The sequence below is a fragment of the Heterodontus francisci genome, chromosome 10 (assembly GCF_036365525.1).
Source record: "Heterodontus francisci isolate sHetFra1 chromosome 10, sHetFra1.hap1, whole genome shotgun sequence".
NCBI lineage: Eukaryota > Metazoa > Chordata > Chondrichthyes > Heterodontiformes > Heterodontidae > Heterodontus > Heterodontus francisci.
In genome coordinates, this window is record NC_090380.1 from 77,123,353 (window position 1) to 77,147,327 (window position 23,975).

The window sequence follows — 23,975 nt, forward strand, 5'->3', positions numbered from 1 at the left end:
TGACAAAATGGCAATGATCTGAACTTTCTTGGCACTCAGAGAGTCCGCTGGACTTCTCTACCTCGATTGAAAGTTATAGATATTCTCAGCAACTGAAATGAAAGAGAGGGACAGAGTTTAGCTTGTGGTGTGAAAAGAGAGTAGAGAGAAAAAGTGGGTGATGAAAACAGCTTATTGTGCAGAGTGTCTGATGTTGTGTGCTACCTTCTCCAAATAAGAAGGGAGGGTATTGGTGAGAGTTGTGTGAGGTTTTTCAGAGAATGTGGCTGCTGTGGTAGAATGGCTATTTGTGTGCATGAGAGATGAGTTGTGGGTAGGTGAGTGTTATAATAGTAGTGACTGTGTGAGTATTAAGAGGATGTATAGTGAAGTGTGGTGCAGTGACTACAGGAGAGTGAACAATGGGGGATGTTATTGGTGTCAGTGTTATAGTTAATGATGCTGTAAGTTGTGCAGTTGTGAGCAGAGAGTATGAGAGCAGTCTTATTATCTTAATAACTCTAGTTAGTTTATTTAAATTCTTATGGTATTGTAGCCATGTTCTTAGTGCAATGCTTCTGGCATTGACAAGCTTGGTGATTTTTTCCCCCCACTGTCTGCAACATAGTTGCCTGGAGGCCTTACTACCCCCTGGGATGAAGAGGACCTCCTTCCTCACCTCTAATGCCTGTACCAGGGCCTCCACTTCAGTTTGCGAAAACCTTGCTCTCCATTCACTTCCTCCTTTAGCCAAATTTTTAACAAGTTCGTCCTGGGCTTCTGCAGCCAGAATGCATCACCCCACTAAGAGGTGCTGGCTGCTTTTAAATGGCATCATTGATGCCCAAAATGTACGACCGCACCTCCACCCCCCCCCCCCCCCCACCCCACCCGCGGCCCACACCCCCTTCGATAGGCGTGCAGCCAATGAGTTGCACAGGTAGCACTGGCTGCATGCTTGGAACATTAAAGTCAGCCAGCAGCATAAATATTGCATGCTGTCAGCATACACTTTAACAGGTGTGAGCCTTGCTCCTGTGCAACAGATTCTGGACATGACCGGATTTCTGTGCTATCATTTTTTTGAATATGTAAATAACCAACACCACCAAAACAGATTAACTGGTCAATCACCAATCGTGAATGGTGGTGGACAATTAAACAACTAACAGGAGGAGGAGGCTCCACAACTATCCCCATTCTCAATGACGGGGGAGCCCAGCACAGCAGTGCAAAAGATAAGGCTGAAGCATTTGCAACAATCTTCAGCCAGAAGTGCCTAGTTGATGATCCATCTCAGCCTCCTCCTGAAGTCCCTAGCATCACAGATGTCAGTCTTCAACCAATCCGATTCACTCCGTGTGATATCAATAAACGACTGAAGGCACTGGATACTGCAAAGGCTATGGGCCTTTTGTTCAACCTGGTTGTTCAACCTTGCCCGTCTAAGAGCGAAGACCAAAGTATGGAAAGTCCTCATCAGGGAACTCCTCTTTGCTGACGATGCTGCATTAACATCTCACACTGAAGAGTGTCTGCAGAGACTCATCGACAGGTTTGCGGCTGCCTGCAATGAATTTGGCCTAACCATCAGCCTCAAGAAAACGAACATCATGGGACAGGATGTCAGAAATTCCCCATCTATCAATATCGGCGACCACACTCTGAAAGTGGTTCAAGAGTTCACCTACCTAGGCTCAACTATCATCAGTAACCTGTCTCTCGATGCAGAATTAAACAAGTGCATGGGAAAGGCTTCCACTGCTATGTCCAGACTGGCCAAGAGAGTGTGGGAAAATGGCGCACTGACACAGAACACAAAAGTCCAAGTGTATCAAGCCTGTGTCCTCAGTACCTTGCTCTACGGCAGCGAGGCCTGGATAACGTACGTCAGCCAAGAGCGACGTCTCAATTCATTCCATATTCGCTGCCTCCGGAGAATCCTTGGCATCAGGTGGCAGGACCGTATCTCCAACACAGAAGTCCTCGAGGCTGCCAACATCCCCAGCATATACACCCTACTAAGCCAGCAGCGCCTGAGATGGCTTGGCCATGTGAGCCGCATGGAAGATGGCAGGATCCCCAAGGACACATTGTACAGTGAGCTCGTCACTGGTACCAGACCCACCGGCTGTCCATGGCTCTGCTTTAAAGACATCTGCAAATGCGACATGAAGTCCTGTGACATTGATCACAAGTCATGGGAGTCAGTTGCCAGCGATCGCCAGAGCTGTTGGGCAGCCATAAAGGCGGGGCGAAAGCATGGCGAGTCGAAGAGACTTAGCAGTTGGCGGGAAAAAAGACAGAAGCGCAAGGAGAGAGCCAACTGTGTAACAGCCCCGACAACCAATTTTATCTGCAGCACCTGTGGAAGAGTCTGTCACTCTAGAATTGGCCTTTATAGCCACTCCAGGCGCAGCTGCACAAACCTCTGACCACCTCCAGGCGCTTACCCATTGTCTCGCGAGACAAGGAGGCCAAAGACCGATGGGCAATAGCGAGTGCCATTAACCTTGTTATTATTTTGACTGCAATAATGGCCCATTATATCAATGTACATTGGATTCTTACCTCCTCTTTATTTAAGGAAATAAGCACTCTTAAAGCAGCAACATTAGTAACAGCAGATGAAAAAGCAGCTGTATTAGTCATGTGAATTGGATCACTTATTTTACCTTACAGACAATGTCCCAGACACTGCCATCACCATCCCCGCGTATGACCTGTCCCACCGGCAGGACAGACCCAGCGGAGGTGGTGGCACAGTGGTTTACAGTAGGGAGGGAGTTGCCCTGGGAGTCCTCAACATCGACTTCGGACCTCATGAAGTCTCATGGCATCAGGTCAAAAATGGGCAAGGTAACCTCCTACTGATTACCACCTACCGCCCTCCCTCAGCTGATGACTCAGTACTCCTCCATGTTGAACACCACTTGGAGGAAGCACTGAGGGTGGCAAGGGCACAAAATGTACTCTGGGTGGGGGACTTCAATGTCCATCACCAAGATTGGCTCGGTAGCACCACTACTGACCGAGCTGGCCGAGTCCTAAAGGACATAGCTGCTAGACTGGGTCTGCGGCAGGTGGTGGGGGAACCAACACGAGGGAAGAACATACTTGACCTGGTCCTCACCAATCTGCCTGCCGCAGATGCATCTGTCCATGACAGTATTGGTAGGAGTGACCACCACACAGTCCTTGTGGAGACGAAGTCCCGCCTTCACATTGAGGATACCGTCCATTGTGTTGTGTGGCACTATCACCTTGCTAAATGGGATAGATTTCGAACAGATCTAGCAATGCAAAACTGGGCATCCATGAGGCGCTGTGGGCCATCAGCATCAGCAGAATTGTACTCAACCACAATCTGTAACCTCATGGCCCTGCATAACCCCCACTCTACCATTACCATCAAGCCAGGAGACCAACCCTGGTTCAATGAAGAGTGCAGGAGGGCATGCCAGGAGCAGCACCAGGCATACCTCAAAATGAGGTGTCAACCTGCTGAAGCTACAACCTAGGACTAATTGCATGCCAAACTGCGTAAGCAGCATGCGATAGACAGAGCTAAGCGATGCCATAACCAACGGATCAGATCTAAGCTCTGCAGTCCTGCCACATCCAGCCATGAATGGGGGTGAACAATTAAACAACTAACTGGAGGAGGTGGCTCCATAAATATCCCCATCCTCAATGATTGCGAAGCCCATCACATCAGTGCGAAAGATAAGGCTGAAGCATTTGCAACAATCTTCTGTCAGAAGTGCCGAGTTGATGATTCATCTCGGCCTCCACCTGAAGTCCCCAGCATCACAGATGCCAGACCTCAGCCAATTCGATTCACTCCGCGTGATATCAAGAAACAACTGAAGGCACTGGATCCTGCAAAAGCTATGGGCCCTGACAATATTCCGGCAATAGTACTGAAGACCTGTGTTCCAGAACTTGCCACACCCATAGCCAAGCTGTTCCAGTACAGCTACAACACTGGCATCTACCCTGTAATGTGGAAAATTGCCCAGGTATGTCCTGTACACAAAAAGCAGGACAAGTCCAACCCGGCCAACTACCGCCCCATCAGCTTACTCTCAATCATCAGTAAAGTGATGGAAGGTGTCATCAACAGTGCCATCAAGCGGCACTTGCTTAGCAATAACCTGCTCAGTGACACTCAGTTTGGGTTCCGCCAGCTCCTGACCTCATTACAGCCTTGGTTCAAACATGGACAAAAGAGCTGAACCCAAGAGGTGAGGTGAGAGTGACTGCCCTTGACATCAAGGCAGCATTTGACCAAGTATGGCATCAAGGAGCCCTAGCAAAACTGAGGTCAATGGGAATCATGGGGAAAACTCTCCGCTGGCTGGAGTCATACCTAGCACAAAAGAAGATGGTTGTGGTTGTTGGAGGTCAAGCATCTGAGCTCCAGGACATCACTGCAGGAGTTCCTCAGGGTAGTGTCCGAGGCCCTACCATCTTCAGCTGCTTCATCAATGACCTTCCTTCAATCATAAGGTCAGAAGTGGGGATGTTCGCTGATGATTGCACACTGTTCAGCACCATTCGTGACTCCTCAGATACTGAAGCAGTCCGTGTAGAAATGCAGCAAGACCTGGACAATATCCAGGCTTGGGCTGATAAGTGGCAAGTAACATTCGCGCCACACAAGTGCCAGGCAATGACCATCTCCAACAAGAGAGAATCTAACCATCTCCCCTTGACATTCAACGGCATTACCATCACTGAATCCCCCACTATCAACATCCTAGGGACTACCATTGACCAGAAACTGAACTGGAGTAGCCATATTACTACCGTGGCTACAAGAGCAGGTAAGAGGATAGGAATCCTGAGGCGAGTAACTCACCTCCTGACTCCCCAAAGCCTGTCCACCATCTACAAGGCACAAGTCAGGAGTGTGATGGAATACTCTCCACTTGCCTGGATGGGTGCAGCTCCAACAACACTCAAGAAGCTCGACACCATCCAGGACAAAGCAGCCCGCTTGATTGGCACCCCATCTGCAAACATTCACTCCCCCCACCACCAACGCACAGTGGCAGCAGTGTGTACCATCTACAAGATACACTGCAGCAATGCACCAAGGCTCCTTAGACAGCACCTTCCAAACCCGTGACCTCTACCAACTAGAAGGACAAGGGCAGCACATACATGGGAACACCACCACCTGCAAGTTCTCCTCCAAGTCACTCACCATCCTGACTTGGAACTATATCGCCGTTCCTTCACTGTCGCTGGGTCAAAATCCTGGAACTCCCTTCCTGACAGCATTGTGGGTGTCCCTACCCCACATGGACTGCAGCGGTTCAAGAAGGCAGCTCACCACCACCTTCTCAAGGGCAATTAGGGATGGGCAATAAATGCTGGCCTGACCAGCGACGCCCACATCCCATGAATGAATTAAAAAAAAAGATTTCGTCCTTTAATTGGAAGAAGAAACAAAAAAAAGTTAATCTTAAAGAGTTTAAAAAAGTAGTAACCTTTGGGTTGCTTTGTATGCTCTTGAATTTGATATCGTCTGCACTTAAATCAGTTGGTCAGTGTCAATACCCACTTCACAAGCAATTGTCGAGAAGCATGACGATTAATCCGTTTAATCAACACTGCAGGCAGGTACCTCAACAGTGATTAACTCTAGTTCGTTGCATTAAAGTGTGTGAAATTTGGATGGGACAATGGATGGATGAAATGAGAATTTAGACACATAAATGGAATGTAAAAGAATTAAGATTCTGAAACTGTAGATTTAATAGATATGCGCTTAGGTGGTGTATTATAATTTTTTCAGAGGAATATTGTTTGAGTATAATGAATGAACCTTTTCTGATTATAAACTCATTATTCTATCAATCACTGCAAACATGAATCTCTTTAGTGCATTAGCTGCACAGTAATAAATCTGGAATCTTTGTGTAGATTATAAACTGCATTTTGTTCTCGTAAACTTCCTGTAAAAGTGCATTTTTGCAAATGAGCAAAACAGAAGAAATACCTAAATTCTTTTCTATCCTCTGCCAATTCAGATGAAAGGTCACAAACCTGAAACATTAACTCTGCTTCTCTCTCCACAGATGCTGCCTGACCTGCTGAGTATTTCCAGCACTTTCTGTTTTTATTTCAGATTTCCAGCATCTGCAGTATTTTGCTTTTATTATAGAAGAAATACCTATAATGTTTTCACTTCTGTGCTCAGTATTTTTCGTTACTGGTCTTGTTCCTTTGTTTACATAAGGAAAGAAAGACTTTCACTTATATCACGCCTTTCTTGATGTCAGAGTGCCCAAAATGCTTTACAGCCAATGAAGTACATCAGAAGTGTAGTCACTGCTGTAATATAGGCAGCCAGTTTCCACAAACAGCCATTTGATAATGACCAGCTAATCTGTTTTGTAATGTTGATTGAGGGATAAATATTGGCCAGGATACTGGGGAAAACTCCCTGTTCTTGTTTGAAATAGTGCTGTAGGACCTTTTACGTTCGCATGAGAGGACAGGCAGGGTCTCGGTTTTACATTTCATAGTCTACTTTTTCATTGAAATGAACACTGAAGAAAATGCAGCACCAGCTAACCACTCAGTATAAATTTATTATTCTTACTGAATCGTCTTGGCAACTCACTTCAGAGAATGGTACAGAACAGAAGGAGGTCATTTGACTCTGTGCCTATGCCACTCCACCTGCTTTTTCTCCATAGCCCTGCAAATCTTTCTCAAAGTATTTATCCAGTTCCCTTTTGACAGTTACTATTGAATCTGGTCCCCCAGATTCTGACGTCCCTCAAGAATCTTTCCTCGCCCCCCGCTTCTATTTCTCATTAGCATGCTGCCCCTCAGTGGCATCATCCAAAAACATAGGGCTGAATTTTATGCTCCTCTGGCAGGTGGGATTTTAGATGGGGGGGTTGGGGTGGGGGGGGTGGTGGAGAATTGGTGTGGAGTCGTCTGCCACGGAACCTGACTCCATAATGCTGCGTTCTGATTCTGTCAGCGGCAGTGAAGTGCCCTGGCGGCTCTTCCACACTGCCACGGCGGAAATGGCATTTACATATGTTAAACACTATTTAGCATACATCTGAATGTAATTTATCGCGATCGTACCAGGCATTCGCAATCTTGTGTTGGACGTACAGCACTCACATGCCTTCAGTTTCGCGTCTTTAAAAAGCTGGCGGCACCGAGGCGAGAGTTCTTGGTGACTCGAAAGGGTAATTTACTTTACTGCTGTTTTCCAGAGGAAGTGGTTGCTTGAAAGAACTCGGCAACTGCATTGTCTGTGAGGGGGGAGGTTGGGAGAACTCTGCAAGTGGTTTGTCTGTGTGGGGGCGAGGGTTAGGAGTTGGGAGAACTCTGCGAGTGGTTTGTCTGTGGAGAGGGGTGGGGGTGTTGGGGGGGAGTTGGGAGAACTCTGCAAGTGTAGAGTTGGTTTCTTTCGGAAGGCCAGTGCAGGGCACTGAAATGTTGTTGGTTTGCTCACAATGTCTTGCACTTTTGGAAATGTTGCAGGTCCAACATCAATCCATACCATGGAGCTAATGTAGGCATCCTGTAACCAAAATTCAGACATCTCTTTGCCCAGATTGGTAAACTTAATGTTCAAAAGAAGCCAAAGGTCCAAGGAGACTCGAGATGGGTATGATTTACCCTGTTTTCTTGTGGTAAGCTGAGGCGAATCTGCCAGAGGCTGGCCCAAGAGGCAGCTGTGGCACAAGATGAACCTCCCAGACGTGAGCAGCAGCAGCTGACAATGTAACGAAGAGCACAAATAAGCAGCAAGTAACTGACATACCTGCAGATGTCTGAGTGGAGCTGCCGGAGAAGACTGCGGCTGTCCAGAGAGGCCATCACAGACCTCTGCGCACTGCTCAAAGAACAAAGAACAAAGAAAATTACAGCACAGGAACAGGCCCTTCGGCCCTCCAAGCCTGCGCCGATCCAGATCCTCTATCTAAACATGACGCTTATTTTCTAAGGGTCTGTATCTCTTTACTTCCTGCCCATTCATGTATCTGTCTAGATACATCTTAAAAGACGCTATCGTGCCCGCGTCTACCACCTCCGCTGGCAACGCGTTCCAGGCACCCACCACCCTCTGCGTAAAGAACTTTCCATGCATGTCCCCCCTAAACTTTTCCCCTTTCACTTTGAACTCGTGACCCCTAGTAATTGAATCCCCCACTCTGGGAAAAAGCTTCTTGCTATCCAACCTGTCTATACCTCTCATGATTTTGTACACCTCAATCAGGTCCCCCCTCAACCTCCGTCTTTCTAATGAAAATAATCCTAATCTACTCAACCTCTCTTCATAGCTAGCGCCCTCCATACCAGGCAACATCCTGGTGAACCTCCTCTGCACCCTCTCCAAAGCATCCACATCCTTTTGGTAATGTGGTGACCAGAACTGCATGCAGTATTCCAAATGTGGCCGAACCAAAGTCCTATACAACTGTAACATGACCTGCCAACTCTTGTACTCAATACTCCGTCCGATGAAGGAAAGCATGCCGTATGCCTTCTTGACCACTCTATTGACCTGCGTTGCCACCTTCAGGGGACAATGGACCTGAACACCCAAATCTCTCTGTACATCAATTTTCCCCAGGACTTTTCCATTTACTGTATAGTTCACTCTTGAATTGGATCTTCCAAAATGCATCACCTCGCATTTGCCCTGATTGAACTCCATCTGCCATTTCTCTGCCCAACTCTCCAATCTATTTATATTCTGCTGTATTCTCTGACAGTCCCCTTCACTATCTGCTACTCCACCAATCTTAGTGTCGTCTGCAAACTTGCTAATCAGACCACCTATACTTTCCTCCAAATCATTTATGTATATCACAATGATGATTTGCGACCAATGGGTTTTGGTGATCACCCTGTGGCACTGGCCCGGAAGATTGCTGTGGCCCTAAACTTTTCTGCCTCTGGATCATTCCAGGGATCCACCAGGGACATATGTGGGGTCCCCCAATCCGCAGCGCACCACTGCATTAAATAGGTGACCAATGCTCTGTTCAGGAGGGCCGGTGATTATGTGCGCTACAGGACAGACCCTGAGAGTTAGGCCGAGAGGGCCATTGGATTTGGATCCATTGCGGAATTCCCACAGGTCCAAGCTGTGATCAACTGCATGCACGTGGCCATCAAGGCTGTCACGGACCAACCAGCTGCCTTCACCAACAGGAAGAGTTTTCATTCCATTAATGTATAACTTGTATGCGATCACAGAAAACGCTACCTACAAGTGTGTGCCCGCTTCCTGGGAAGCTGCCATGAATCATTCATACTTTGGCAGTCCGAGGTGCCACATCTTTTCACGCCCCCCCCCACTTGCCTTCAAGGGTGGATTCTCGGGGATAAAGGCTACTCATTGAGGACATGGCTTCTGATGCCTGTAAGGAACCCCAGCAATGATGCGGAAGAGTGTTACAAAACCTGCCATGGCTCGGAGTGAACATCGAGCTGGCCATTGGTATGCTGAAGATGATAGATCTGGTGGAGCCCTTCAATATGCCCCACAGACGGTTGGGTGCATTGTTGTGGTCGGCTGCATTCTCCATAACATAGCACTACAGAGGGAGGAGGCCTTGCAAGAGGAAGACATGTGAGAGTATGAGACTTCCTATGATGAAGAGGATGCAGAGGGCACACAAGGCCAAGCAGCCATGGAAGATCCTAGCAGAGTAATGGAGGGCAGACATATTGAGCAACACACAAGGGAGGCAAGTCAGAGCCTTATAATGTAGCATTTATACAATCCATGACTTGCAATAAATATACTTCTAACAAAAACTCACCCTCATCCATGTAGTGCCAAGTTTTCTGCCTCTGTACTATCTTGCCTCCAGCATGAATGAATATCCAATTCAGCCAGTGCCAATGTGACATCATTCGAGTAATGAAATAATCATGTTCATGGGGGTGTTAATGGTGTCAGTGGTCACTTTGCCAATGTAGTAAAGTATTTGAGGGGATTGTAGGAGTCACAATCACCCCATGGTGGAATGCGGTTTTCCATCAATGAAGGCTGAGGATTTACACCAATGAACTTTTAATTACTTTAAACATGAAATATCTGTTTCACCCATTAATATCCATGAGTATCAAGGTATCATTTTTATATATTTGTGTGTGCTTCTGCGTGGTACAACCCTCGCGACAGCAGCTGGATTGGAGGCAGGCTGCTGATCATGATGCCCCTTGGCTTGGGATGATTTCGGAGGGTGTCCTCTGGGTGCCTGAGGCCTAGAGAGCCCCAGCTGCCTGAAGGCTTCCTGCACTGTTGCAAGAGTGCACACGGGCATCGCGGCTGCTGGAGCTTGGCTCACTGGCGGAGGGTAAGAGGAGCCGGCGTGCACACTCGAATCACCCTGAGGGGAGACCCAAGATGTGGAGCGCATCCTCTCCTCCTGCCTCTCAAGGTTCCTTGGAACCTCCCTGCTCACTGGAGAAGGACTAAGAGCTGAAACATTCATTGGCCTCCTGGTCCTTCTCTTGACATGCCATTGCTGAGGGGACATCATGGCCAAGGTAAGGGTTTTCAGGTCATGGCGCATCTGTGGAATGTGGCTCTCCTTGAGGGTCGCCAACCTTTTGATGGATGAAGACATGCGCTCATATGCCTGGGACATGGCAGCAGTCGTGGCATGGACAGATGCCAGTCTTCAGCCAATTCAATTCACTCCGCATGATATCAAGAAATGACTGAAGCACTGGATACTGCAAAGGCTATGGGCTCTGACAACATTCTGGCAATGGTACTGAAGACCTGTTCTCCAGAACTAGCTGCTCCCCTAGCCAAGCTGTTCTAGTACAGCTACAACACTGGCATCTACCCGGCAATGTGGAAAATTGCCCAAGTATGTCCTGTACACAAAAAGCAGGAAAAATCCAACCCGGTCAATTACAGCCCCATCAGTCTACTCTTGATCATCAGTAAAGTGATGGAAGGTGTCGACGACAGTGATATCAAGCGGCACTTGCTCAGCAATAACCTGATCAGTGATGTGGAGTTTGGGTTCCGATTAGATTTTAGATTAGAGATACAGCACTGAAACAGGCCCTTCGGCCCACCGAGTCCGTGCCGACCATCAACCACCCAGCTTTATACTCATCCTACACTAATCCCATATTCCTACCAAACATCCCCACCTGTCCCTATATTTCCCTACCACCGACCTATACTAGTGACAATTTATAATGGCCAATTTACCTACCAACCTGCAAGTCTTTTGGCTTGTGGGAGGAAACCGGAGCACCCGGAGAAAACCCACGCAGACACAGGGAGAACTTGCAAACTCCACACAGGCAGTACCCAGAATCGAACCCGGGTCCCTGGAGCTGTGAGGCTGCGGTGCTAACCACTGCGCCACTGTGCCGCCCCATGGGTTCCGCCAGGGCTACTCACCTCCTGACCTCATTACAGCCTTGGTTCAAACATGGACAGAAGAGCTCAACTCAAGAAGTGAGGTAAGAGTGACTGCCCTTGACATCAAGGCAGCATTTGACTGAGTCTGGCATCAAGGAGCCCTGGCAAAATTGCAGTCAATGGGAATCAGGGGGAAAACTCTCCGCTGGTTGGAGTCATACCTAGCGCAAAGGAAGATGGTTGTGGTTGTCGGAGGTCAATCATCTCTGCTCCAGGACCTCACTGCGGGAATTCTTCAGGGTAGTGTCCTAGACCCAAAGATCTTCAGCTGCTTCATCAATGACCTTCCCTCCATCATAAGGTCAGAAGTGGGGCTGTTTGCTGATGATTGCACAATGTTCAGCACCATTCGTGATTCCTCAGATACTGAAGAAGTCCGTGTAGAAATGCAGCAAGTCGTGGTCAGTATCCAGGCTTGGGCTGATAATGGCAAGAAACATTCACACCATACAAGTGACAGGCAATGACCATCTCCAACAAGAGAGAAACTAACCATCTCCCCTGGACATTCAATGGCATTATGATTGCCGAATCCCCCACTATCAACATCCTGGAGTTACCATTGACCAGAAACTGAACTGGAGTATCCATATAAACACCGTGGCTACAAGAGCAGTTCAGAGGTTAGGAATCCAGCGGCGAGTAACTCACCTCCTGATTCCCCAGTGCCTGTCCACTATCTACAAGGCACAAGTCAGGAATGTGATAGAATACTCTCCACTTGCCTGGATGGGTGCAGCTCCAACTACACTCAAGAAGCTCGACACCATCCAGGACAAAGCAGTACGCTTGATTGGCACCCCATTTACAAACATTCACTCCCTCCACCAATGACGCACAGTGGCATCTACAAGATGCACTGCAGTAACACACCAAGGCTCCTTCGACAGCACCTTCAAAACCCGCGACCTCCACCACCTAGAAGGACAAGGGCAGCAGATGCATGGGAACACCGTCAGCTGTAAGTTCCCCTCCAAGCCACACACTATCCTGAATTGGAACTATATCGCCATTCCTTCACTGTCGCTGGGTCAAAATCCAGGAACTCCCTTCCTAACATCATTGTGGGTGTACCTACCCCACATGGACTGCAGCACTTCAAGAAGGCATCTCACCACCACCTTCTCATGGGCAATTAGGGATGTGCAATAAATGTTGGCCTGGCCAGGGATGCCCACATCCCCATTAACGAATGAAAAAAACAGTGATTCCTGACAACACAGCAGCCCGCTGACGTCAGCAGAGTACACCAAGTTGCGCACATGCACAGCTACATCTTGCCAGGACTAAGTGGTGCATGCGTGGGATGATGTCACCGCGCAGCGCCAACGTCATCGCGTATCTGCGCCTGGTCCATCTTCGCGCATGCTTGATTCAGCATCATCGGGTATCCAGTCCCCCACTTGGCTGGAGCAAGCAGCTGAATGGGAGACTTTGAGGCTGAAGCTGTTCCCCCTCGCTCCAGACCTCGATGCTTTACCCCTCAGCCGCTCACTCCAGACCTCCCTGCTCCCCCCCACTCCCCTGGCCAATTGTTCCTCGCTTCGTGCCACCCCGCTCTCCAGCCACCCGCTCCCCGCTTTCTTGTCCCCTTCCAGCCGCTAGCTCCATGCCACGCCACTTCCCTCCTCTCGTCCACTCGCTCCTACGTCGCCCCATCACCGCTTGCTTCTTCAGGCGGCACGTTGAGATCGATCAAACGTGGGAGTGAATGGCCGAGAGGAGGGAAGCGGCGCGGCATGGAGCTAGCGGTTGAAGGGGGGGGGGGCGGGAAAGCGGGGAGTGAGCAGCTGTGGAGCGGGTGCAGAGGAGAGGGAAACAATTGGGCAGGGGAGTCAGGGGGAGCAGCGCAGTCTGGAGTGAGTGGCTGAGGGGGGGAAGCGGCGGGTGGGGAAGGGCAGAAAACGAGTTGCCGAGGGGGGGAGAGTGGCCGTTGGAACGGGAGTGAGAGGCTGCGTTCGGGTGAAATCAGTCCTGGTCAGTCATATCATTGAATCACAATAACGAATTGGCAGCACATTTTATACTCTGCCCGATTTTCCTTTCCATCCATCAGGGTGCCAATTCACTGTCTTCCATTGGAAATGCAATCATAAAATTCCTTTTGAATTTAATAGGATTATTGGAATATTAAATGGATCTGAGGATTATAGTTAGTATCCTATAACTACATAGCATATTACTGTGCTTCCATCCAACTTAATGTAAGGTTAGTTTGCTAGAACGATCTAATCGTAAGCATTTCCTGTGATAAACTGAGCAGCGCCATCCTTAAGCCTGGCAGCTGACTGAACGTCGCAGACACTGACGTTCCAGTTGAAGAGCCTGCATTTGTTCATGTGCAAGTACTGTGCCGCCGAGTGGCTGCATTGTCAGCAAACGCAGCCGAAAAAAAAATGGACTCCCCCTCCGCCTACTCAAGGCTACGCGTGGCCTCAGGCATTTCCGCCAGATGCTGGCTTACATTTCCCTGCAACTCCAGCATGCCCTGCACTGCCAAAACCAGAGCCTTATCATCAGCCTGGAGTTCAGCATGGGCCTGGCCACTCACAGTCCTCCGACTGTCAGAGACGCCAGCTGACTCTGCCTTAGCCAGCTGTTTGGGCGCATGTGTTGTGCTTTCACCATTTTGTGACACTGATTGTAAAGCCCAGCGGATTCCCACCAAGTGAAAGTATCTGCTGTGGTGGAAGGTGCAGGACAGTCATGGGATGGTGCGTCCTCTGAGTGCTACTCGTCCTCAGAGGTTGTCGTCAGACTCTCGGGGTCTGCAGTCTCCTGCGAATAGTGACCTGCAAGATACAATGAAAACAACATATGTTTGGTTTAGGCCACACATATCCCATTAAGGACAGCATGCCAGAGCTAGTTCACTATGATTATTGCATTTGTACCTGGTTGGCAATAATCACTCTCTTGCGCTGGGACCTCGAGCTCCACGTCTGAGATAGCACATCCTCTTTGGCTCCCGGCTAGTTCCAGTGCCTCCTTTTCAGCTTGACTTAAAAGACGCCACATGTCCTAGCCGCCTCCCTCCTGTTATGTGCCCTCTTCTCCTTAAAGAGCAAGGATGCAGATTTTGAACGTTGCCAAACATCCCAACATCACGGTTCTGCTAATATGGGTGCTTTCTCAACAGCTGGGAGATGCTTTGTCTGGCATACTGACTGAATTTGTCATGGGTCTAACTTGCTCTGAGGTATTACCGAGGGAGACTGATTCACAAATGCAACCAGTCATCTGCCATCAATCTGCTTATGTCCTCTCTGTCTTTGAAATGGCAGTGGCACCCATGTGACATACTGTGTAGTGACACCAAATCACATCAAGCAATTTTGGAACGTGCTACTTACCTTTGCTGAACACAGGAGGTTATTGACCCTCTTCCTACACTGGACCCAGTTTCGTCAGGTGACCCCACCCCTACTAACCACCTCTGCAATCTCTGTCCAGGCTTGCTTGGTCAGGCGGGAGGACCTCATCTTGCCATTGCTGGGGAAAAAGACGTCCCGCCTTTTCCTTGCAGCCTGGAGGAGAATAAGCAGGGAGGCATCACTGAACCGTGGGGACAACCTTGCTCAGACTTCTGACATGTTCGGAATGCCCAGTGGGATGACTTGCTGAGTTTTAACTTTTTGGAACAGCTCAGAAGTGTTGTTTCAGTGAGCTATGGTAGAATGCAGGGACAGAGTGAACGCAGGGCTGGTATGCTTTTAAAGCATGCACGAGTACCTGGTCCTACATCAGGTGACTCTGTGAACGCAGTCACCATTTCTGATCCAGCCATGTGATTGGGGGGGGAACGGCCGCCTCCATAATGAAAAATAGTTGCCCGCCGTGTAATCGCAGCAGAGCAGCCAATCACGGGACAAGCGGGAGCGCCGGCATTTTGCACACCCACCGCTGCTCCCAGTGGCGTGATTATTAAATCCAGCCCATACTGTCAGTTTCCACCTGATCGCAGATGATAATCAGCTCTGTTAAATTCCAGAAAGCTTGTTATGGAAGGATAATACTGGAGCCTATCTTTACTCAGTTTCACATTTATTGTACAGAGTAAAAGGATTACAAACATGTAGCTCCTCACTCAAAACCCTCCACCAGTCTTAGTAAGAGTCTCCTTATAAGTGCTGAAGTAAGACCCCAGTTAACACCTTCCACCTGCATATAATTAAACAATTGATACACAATTCACAAGCTCTACCTCACTACCACCTCTCTCGGCCCTTGCACTGTCTGTAAATTGTCAGATTGCTTATCCAACATCCAGTTCTGGACGAGCAGAGATTTCCTCTGATTAAATTTTGGGAAGATTGAAGCTATTGTCTTCGGTCCTTGCTACAAACTCACTTCCTCAGTAACCGATTCCATCCCTCTTCCTGGCAACTTCTCTGAGGCTTTTTTTGTTAGTTTCTTGGGAGGTGAGCACTGCTGGCAAGGCCAGCATTTGTTGCCCATCTGAATTTCCCTTGAGAAGGTGGTGGTAAGCTGCCTTCTTGAACTGCTGCAGTCCATCTGGTGCGGGTACACCCACAGTGCTGTTAATGAGGGAGTTCCAGGATTTTGATCCAGCGACTGTGAAGGAAAGGTGATACATTTCCAAGTCAGGATGGTATGTGGCTTAGAGGGGAACTTGAGATGGTGGTGTTCCCACGGATCTGTTGCCCTTGTCCTTCTAAATGGAAGAGGTTGCAGGTTTGGAAGCTGCTGTTGAAGGAGGTGTGGTGAGTTGCTACAATGCACCTTGTAAATGGTACATACTGCTGCCACTGTGCTTCAGTGGTGGAGGGAGTGAATGTTTAAGGTGTTGGATGGGGTGCCAATCAAGCGGGTTGCTTTGTCCTGAATGGTGTAGAACTTGCTGAGTATTGTTGGAACCGTACTTATCCAGGCTGAACAAAGATGAATTTCTGACTGCGTTCTGTGCAGCTGACTTGTTGGGTGCTTTAACTTTGGATTCCAAGGGTGTTTTTTTGAGGCAAACCTTGATTTGAAACTGAAACTAAAAGGCTTTAATGTTCTGAGAGGTCAGAGTCAGATTAAACAAACATGCTTTTTTTTTTACCAGAAGCATGTGATTGGAGCTTAGGTTTCAGTTTCATAAGAAGACTTTGGAGAGTGCTTGAGGAGACTGCAAAAAGCAACAGGCTGGAATGGTTGTTTTGGCTGTCAGGGAGCCATGTTGAGCAGTAGAATGCCTCTCCTAAGAAATGTAAATTAACAAGTAGATTAATAAAAGATTGTCCAATGGTAAAATGCCTTCTGAGTAGACAAGCCGCTGAGTTTGGAACCTGTTTTCTGATCTGCTGTGGAGTTTTTTTTGGTGCTTTCAGAAAGGCTACTTGGACTAAACAGACTACAAAGCAGCTGGTTGAAGCAGATGTTTTGGCTATGGGTGGTGGAACCTGGATTCTGGGAGCTGACCCTTGGAGGATACAAGTTGCTACTGTTGTTTTCGGTGCCTTAAAGAGTTGTGTAAGGCGAGATCTGTGAAGCTACACCACCTGGACTGTTGTGAGCAAAATCACAGAAGTTCCAGAAGGGCGTGCAGTTTTGGTGGAGACAGTATTGGTGGAGTTTGGATTGCAGAGAAACTGCCATCGAGTGGAAACTGGTGTTTGCAACTTGGGAGACGGGAATCTGGAGATGCACTTGAAAAGTGCAAAGACCTGAAGGACTTTATGACTGTTCAGTGTCACCCTGCCAATAGGACTTCAAAGGACTTGTGAGATACATCCCTGTAGCATCTGATAGTTAACGTGTAATCTTTAAGATATACGTATATAAATTGTGGTTAAACTGTTAGTTCCTGTTTAATTTATGTTGGTTTTGGTTTGAGTGTTAAAGTAAAATTTATAGAAGTGAAATCTTGTCTGTTTGGTTTTTGTTTCTTAAATTGGGGTCAGTTGGTAGATTAGGTTTTTTTTGGTTTGTTGGTGGTCTCCACACTGTGTTTAAAAAAAATCCTTTCTCTTGTCACCTCTGGTTCTTTTGCCAATTACGTTTTGCCCAATGGTTACTGATCTTTCTGCCACTGTAAACAGTTTCTCCTTATTTACTCTATCCTTATTTTGAATGCTTCTATCAAATCTCTCCTTAACTTCCTCTGCCCTTAGGAGAACATTCTAAGCTTCTCCAGTCTCTCCATTCAATTTAAATAATTTCAGTGTACCATTTTATCCTGTGGGGAGTAAGAATAATTTGATCATTCATTAAATTTATTTTTCCATATCTTTGCAGGGAGCTTTAGTAAGTGCATGTGCAGATGACACACTTCATTTATGGAATCTTCGACAAAAGCGTCCAGCAATTCTTCATTCACTCAAATTCAATCGAGAGCGGTAAGAGGTCATTCATGTTGCTATTTTTCTGAAGTGGTGTGACAAGAAAATTTTAAATGCAGCGTTTGATATACAAACATATCTTAGTTCATAGTTTGTGATTTATTGAAATGATCATTTGCCTATATTCAAAGACTTTTTGTCATAAAATCAGATTAATACATATGTGACTTCCTCCCTGTGCCAAGGCTAACATATCAATTATTTTTCTGTTGCCAGTAGTCTGGCTACTCCTTACTGCTATTCATATATGTTAAAGTTTTAATTTGTGTCTTGCTATTTTTTCTTTTCCATTTTGCTCTAATTTGCTATTTACTTATCCCCTGTGTTTTTCCTCTCTGGGAGGAGAATCAGAGCAATGTACAGTTCAATTGAAGTTAGCAGTACTTCAGTACATTGCCATAGTGGCCATTCTTCATGTGTCAGTCTAGGCAGTGAGTTTTGATGGGTGATATAATCATGAAGAGCATTGCAGTTGAATCTGATTACGTGCTTCCTGTCTTACAAAGTTACACACTTTGCAGCAGGGTCATTGGATAATTATTGGGAGCAGGATTCCCACTCTCCCATAGCTTATGGACACTAACATTTTTGTATTGTCCCACTGCTGTTCTTGTTCAGATCAACTAACTCAACAATAATACTGCATGTTATATTTACTCACTGAACTCTCAAGGGAATCATTTTGTTTTGTTTTGACAAAAACTCTGTACATCGTTTCAAGTGTATTGTTCTAAGTGCAGTCAAGCATTCGGAGTGCCAGATGATAAAGCAGTCTGATTGTTTTCATTAAGTTATGATATAGCTGTGACTGTGCCCAAGCCCCCAAATCTACACAAGGCAGCACTGCTTCAGGAGGTGGGAAACAATCTTCCATAATTGGAGTGAGTCCAGATAAATCAGCAATTGGAGGTTTGCCAACCCCATCTAATCTTTAGAACTCTGTTACACTGTTTTTTTTTTATTCCTGCTTTAACTTTAAAGTTTGGTACAGATATTTGAGCTAGTGTGGCACCAGCAGATGCTGCTTTAAAGGCAAAGCAGGTAGCTTGCCACTATGGTTATCAACCAGTTGTTTCCTTCAGATTCATGGTACCTCTTTGCTTTTACAAAACATCTAAATATGTGAATGCAATGATTTTTTTGCATACTTCATTGCCAACAACTAGGATTAAGAAATGCTATTCCTACTGATAATAGCGTAACTGAGTACTGGCCAGTTATCTCCATCTGCTAAACGCTCAGTACTGAGTCCATTTAAACCATCATCAAAAAGCAACATCAAAAAATTACTCAGTAACCATTTATCCATTGCCAATGCACAGTCTGAAAATTCCCTGGTCCCCATTTGAGAAATGCATGAAGTAGCAACAGGAGCAGTAGCTTCTTTAAATTTGAGACCGATCCCTGCAGTTTTAATGGAACACTAAATTTGCTTTCCTTAGAAGACTACCATTAGGGGAAAGTGACCAAATCTATGCCAATTGTCTCATGTGACCAATTTGAACCGTCTCTACAGTCCACAGAACTATTGTGTAGTATGATACAGCATAGAAGGTGGCCATTTGGTCCATTGTGCCTGTACTGAATAAATGCCTATAAGTGAAAGATTTTTTTGCTGCTTGTATTACTATTCTTCGCAAGAGAAATGCTTCTGGGCCAGAAATGCAAATAATCAGTTCTTGGGTATACCGTTTTGCAGATATATGTATAATATATAGTCCTTAAACTATGCATTGTATTTATGATTCTCTTTTGGCTACCTCAGTGCCGATTTCATTTTGGCATTAATTGTAACTTGTTATTGTGCATCTTCCCTGAAGTAAAAACTGACAGTCAGTTGGGAATTATGCTTACATGGCATAGTGAAGCCACATAGATGTTTCATGTTGCTACAAAACACAAATAATTAGTACTGCATCTATGTTGATTTCCTCCTTTGGCAACCTGAACTTAATCTTCCATTACATAGAAGATGTTATGTTGCTTTTAAAAGATATATATTCAATAGTGATAGTAGGTTCATCATATTCAAAATCATTTTTAAATGTTAGTAATTTGCCTGTGAAGTTATACACAGTGAATTGATGAATATAATCTTTTATGTACCAGATAGTTACAATGTTAGGAGAAAGCATTCAGAACTCATTCCACAGAGCCACTTATTGGCACGAACCTGCAGCTACGTTTCAATGGGATATGTTGACATAGCAGTAATAACAAGAAGTATTTATACAGTGCCTTTAACATAGTAAAACATCCCAAGACACTTCACAGCACATTATAAAACAAAATTTGACACCAAGTCACATGAGGAGATATTAGTACACTTGGTCAAAAGCTTGGTCAAAGGGGTAGTTTTTAAGGAGCATCTTAAAGGAGGAAAGTGAGGTAGAGAGAAGGGGAGAGATTTAGGGAGGAAATTCCAGAGCTCAGGATCTTGGCAGCTGAAGGCACAGCCACCAATGGTGGAACAATTAAAATCGAGAATGCTGAAGATCAGACCCACCGGCCGTCCATGTCTCCGTTTTAAAGACGTCCGCAAATGCGACATGAAGTCCTGTGACATTGATCACAAGTCGTGGGAGTCAGTTGCCAGCGATCGCCAGAGCTGGCGGGCAGCCATAAAGGCGGGGCTAAAGTGTGGCGAATTGAAGAGACTTAGCAGTTGGCAGGAAAAAAGACAGAAGCGCAAGGGGAGAGCCAACTGTGAAACAGCCCTGACAACCAATTTTATCTGCAGCACCTGTGGAAGAGTCTGTCACTCTAGTATTGGCCTTTATAGCCACTCCAGGCGCTGCTCCACAAACCACTGACCACCTGCAGGCGTTTACCCATTGTCTCCCGAGACAAGGAGGCCGAAGAAGAATAAGAATAAGAAAGATGAAGAGACCAGAATTGGAGAAGTGGATATATCTGAGTTGTGGGGCTGGAGGGGATTAGAGAGATAGCATGGGGTGAGATTGTGGAGAAATTTGAAAACAAGGGTGAGAATTTTAAAATCAAGGCGTTGCTTAACAGGGAGCCAGTGTGGGTCAGTGATCACAGGGATGATGGCGAACAGGACTTGGTGTGTATTAATCACAATGGTAACTTTTGACAGAAAAGAATTAAGGTTGAAGCACAGAAATAGGCCTTTTGACCTATCAAGTCTATGTCAGTTTTTTTCTCTACATGAGCCAGAACTGAGAGGTTATAACTAACAGCAAAAACTGAACAGGCTGGGGTTTTTCCTGTAGAAAAGAGAAGACTGAGGGGTAACCTAATCGAGGTCTTGAAAATTATGAAGGGGTTTGATACGGTAGACAGAGAGATGTTTTCACTTGTGGAGTTTAAACCTAGGGGTCATAAATGCAAAGTAGTCATTGATAAATCAAATAAGGACTATATTTCTGCCTTATGCTTATGCCTTTGTGTGTATTTGTCTGAAGTAATTTGTGTATACTTGTAGACATGCCTGTGATTATTATAGGGATTTTTTTCTATGTTGAATGATGGTTGTTAAAATTGATGTTTATGTTTGTCTGTAATTGTGCTTCTGATTCCTTGTGAGTTCCTGTCTTGTTTTATTTCAGTTGATTTTCTTTCACTGTATGCATGTCTGATTTATGGCATTACTGATGTGTGTCATTAGTGACATGTATGTTGTCATGAGTCATAGAGTCATTTTATGGCACAGAAGGAGGCCATTCAGCCCATCAAGTTCATGCTGGCTCTGCACAGAGCTATTCAGTCAGTCCCACTCCTCTGCTCGATCCCCGTAGCCCTGCAAGTCTAATTCTATTTTTGTAAATCTCCTCTGCAACTCTCAAGGACCTTCATATCCTTCCTGAAGTGTGGTGACCAGAACTGGATGCAATACTCCATTTGGGGCCTAACCAGACCTTTATAAAGGAGACCGCCCAAAATGGAGAAGAAGCATCCATGAAGATGCCAGACAGTTCGAACAACAGCAACATGCCCAGGCAGTGACCAAGTGCAAACAGCTTTCGGAAATTCGAGAATCCCATTCATTCACCTCACCAAACACCACCTACCCCACCTGTGGCAGAGTGTGCGGATCCAGATTGGACTATTCAGTCAACTAAGGACCCACAACCCTGGAGTAGAAGAAAGTCATCCTCGTTCCTGAGGGACTGCCTAAGAAGAAGAAGAAGATATAGGTTCGGCATAAATTCCCTGCTTTTGTACTCAATGCCTCTGTTTATGAAGCCCAAGATCCCATATGCTCCTCTAACTCCTCTCTCAATATGTCCTGCCACATTCAAAGATCGATGCAAATGCACCCCCAGGTCCCTCTGATCCTGTGCACTCTTTAGAACTGTGCCGTTAAATATATATTGCCTCTCCCTAATCCTGCTGCAAAAATGCGTCACCTCACACTTGTCAGTATTAAATTCCATCTGCCACCTCTCTGCTCATTCTGCTTGCCTATCTATGTCCTGTTGTAGGCGGTTCATTTCATCCTCACTGTTTGTCACACCTCCAAGTTTGGTGTCATTGGCAAATTTTGAGATTCTACTCTGTATTCCAAGATCCAAGCCATTTATATAAAGCAAAAAAAGCAGTGATCCCAACACTGACCCTTGGGGAACACCACTGTCTACCATCCTCCAGTCTGAAAAGCAACCATTTACTACGACTTGCCGTTTTATGTCCTCTAGCCAATTTTTTATTCAATTGCACACTGATTCTCCTATTCCATGAGCATCAATTTTGTTAACCCGCCTTTTTTGTGGTATCTTATCAAACACTTTCTTAAAATCCATTGAAACAACATCCACCACATTCCCTTCATCAACCTTCTCTGTTACTTCATCAAAAATTAGATTAGTCAAGCATGATCTGCCTTTCACAAATTCCTGCTGGCAATCCTTAATTAACTTGAACCTTTCCAAGTATCTGTTGATTTTTTTCCCTGATTATTGTTTCTAAAGCCTTACCCACCACTGATGTTAAACTAACTGGCCTGTAGTTGCTAGGACTGTCCTTACACCCTTTCTTGAATAAGGGTGTCACATTTGCCACTCTCCAATCCTCTGGCACATCTCCCGTATCCAGGGAAGATTAGAAGATTATGGCAAGCCCTTCCGCCAGGTGACTTATCTATCCTAAGCATAGTCAGCCTTTTTAGTATCTACCCCCTCTCAATTTTTACCCTATCCATTGCCTCTACTCTCTCCACTTCTGCTGGTATTTTGTCAGATTTCACTTCCTTAGTGAACACTGATACAAAGCACTCATTAAGTATATTAGCCTTGCCCTGCGCCTCTTAGCATATCTTCCCCTCTTTGTCCCTAATAGGCCCCACTCCACCTCTTACTACCTGCTTGCTGTTTACATGCCAGTAGAAGGTTTTTGGATTCCCTTTCATGTTGACTGCCATTCTATTCTCATATTCTTTCTTTGCCAGTCTCATTTTCCTCTTCAGCTCCCCTCTCAATGTTTCAGCTGACTGGCAACAGTGGGCTGAATTGCAACGGTCTGCTTATTTATTGTTTAGAAAAACTGCAGCGACATTGGTCTCACACACCTAATTTGTCCAGTACCATGGGAAGAAGAGCAGATGGAGCAACTAAGGAGGGCTCTTTTCCCTCAACACATGATGCCTGAACACCAGCAAGAGGCAGAACAAGAAGGTGAGGAGGCTCCGAATGATAACATCCAGGAACAACCTTATCGAAGATGGACACTGGCGCATCATCACTTCACAGAATCACAGAATAATACAGTGCTGAAGAGGCCCTTCAGCCCATCGAGTCTGCATCGATGCATTAAAGATACCTGACCTGTCTACCTAATCCCATTTGCCAGCACTTGGCCTATAGCCTTGAATGTTATGACGTGCCAAGTGCTCATCCAGGTACTTTTTAAAGGATGTGAGGCAACCCACCTCTACCACCCTCCCAAGCAGTGCATTCCAGACCATCACCAACCTTTGGGTAAAAAAGTTCTTCCTCAAATCCCCCTTAAACCTCCTGCCCCTCACCTTAAACTTTTGTCCCCTCGTAACTAACCCTTCAACTAAGGGAAACAGCTGCTCCCTATCCACCCTGTCCATGCCCCTCATAATCTTGTACACCTCGATCAGGTCACCCCTCAGTCATCTCTGCTCCAGCGAAAACAACCCAAGCCTATCCAACCTCTCTTCATAGCTTAAATGTTCCATCCCAGGCACCATCCTGGTGAATCGCCTCTGCACCGCCTTC

The 23,975-nt window shown here is 46.2% G+C and overlaps 1 protein-coding gene across 2 annotated transcripts in view; it reads left to right on the forward strand.

Annotated features, from left to right (window-relative positions):
• Positions 1–23,975, forward strand: part of stxbp5l (syntaxin binding protein 5L) — a 679,153-nt gene that overhangs the window by 213,199 nt on the left and 441,979 nt on the right. For both annotated transcript variants that reach the window (XM_068039933.1, XM_068039934.1), the window contains exon 5: positions 17,666–17,766. In XM_068039933.1, coding sequence (XP_067896034.1) covers positions 17,666–17,766 — 101 coding nt within the window. The remainder of the gene's footprint in view (positions 1–17,665; positions 17,767–23,975) is intronic.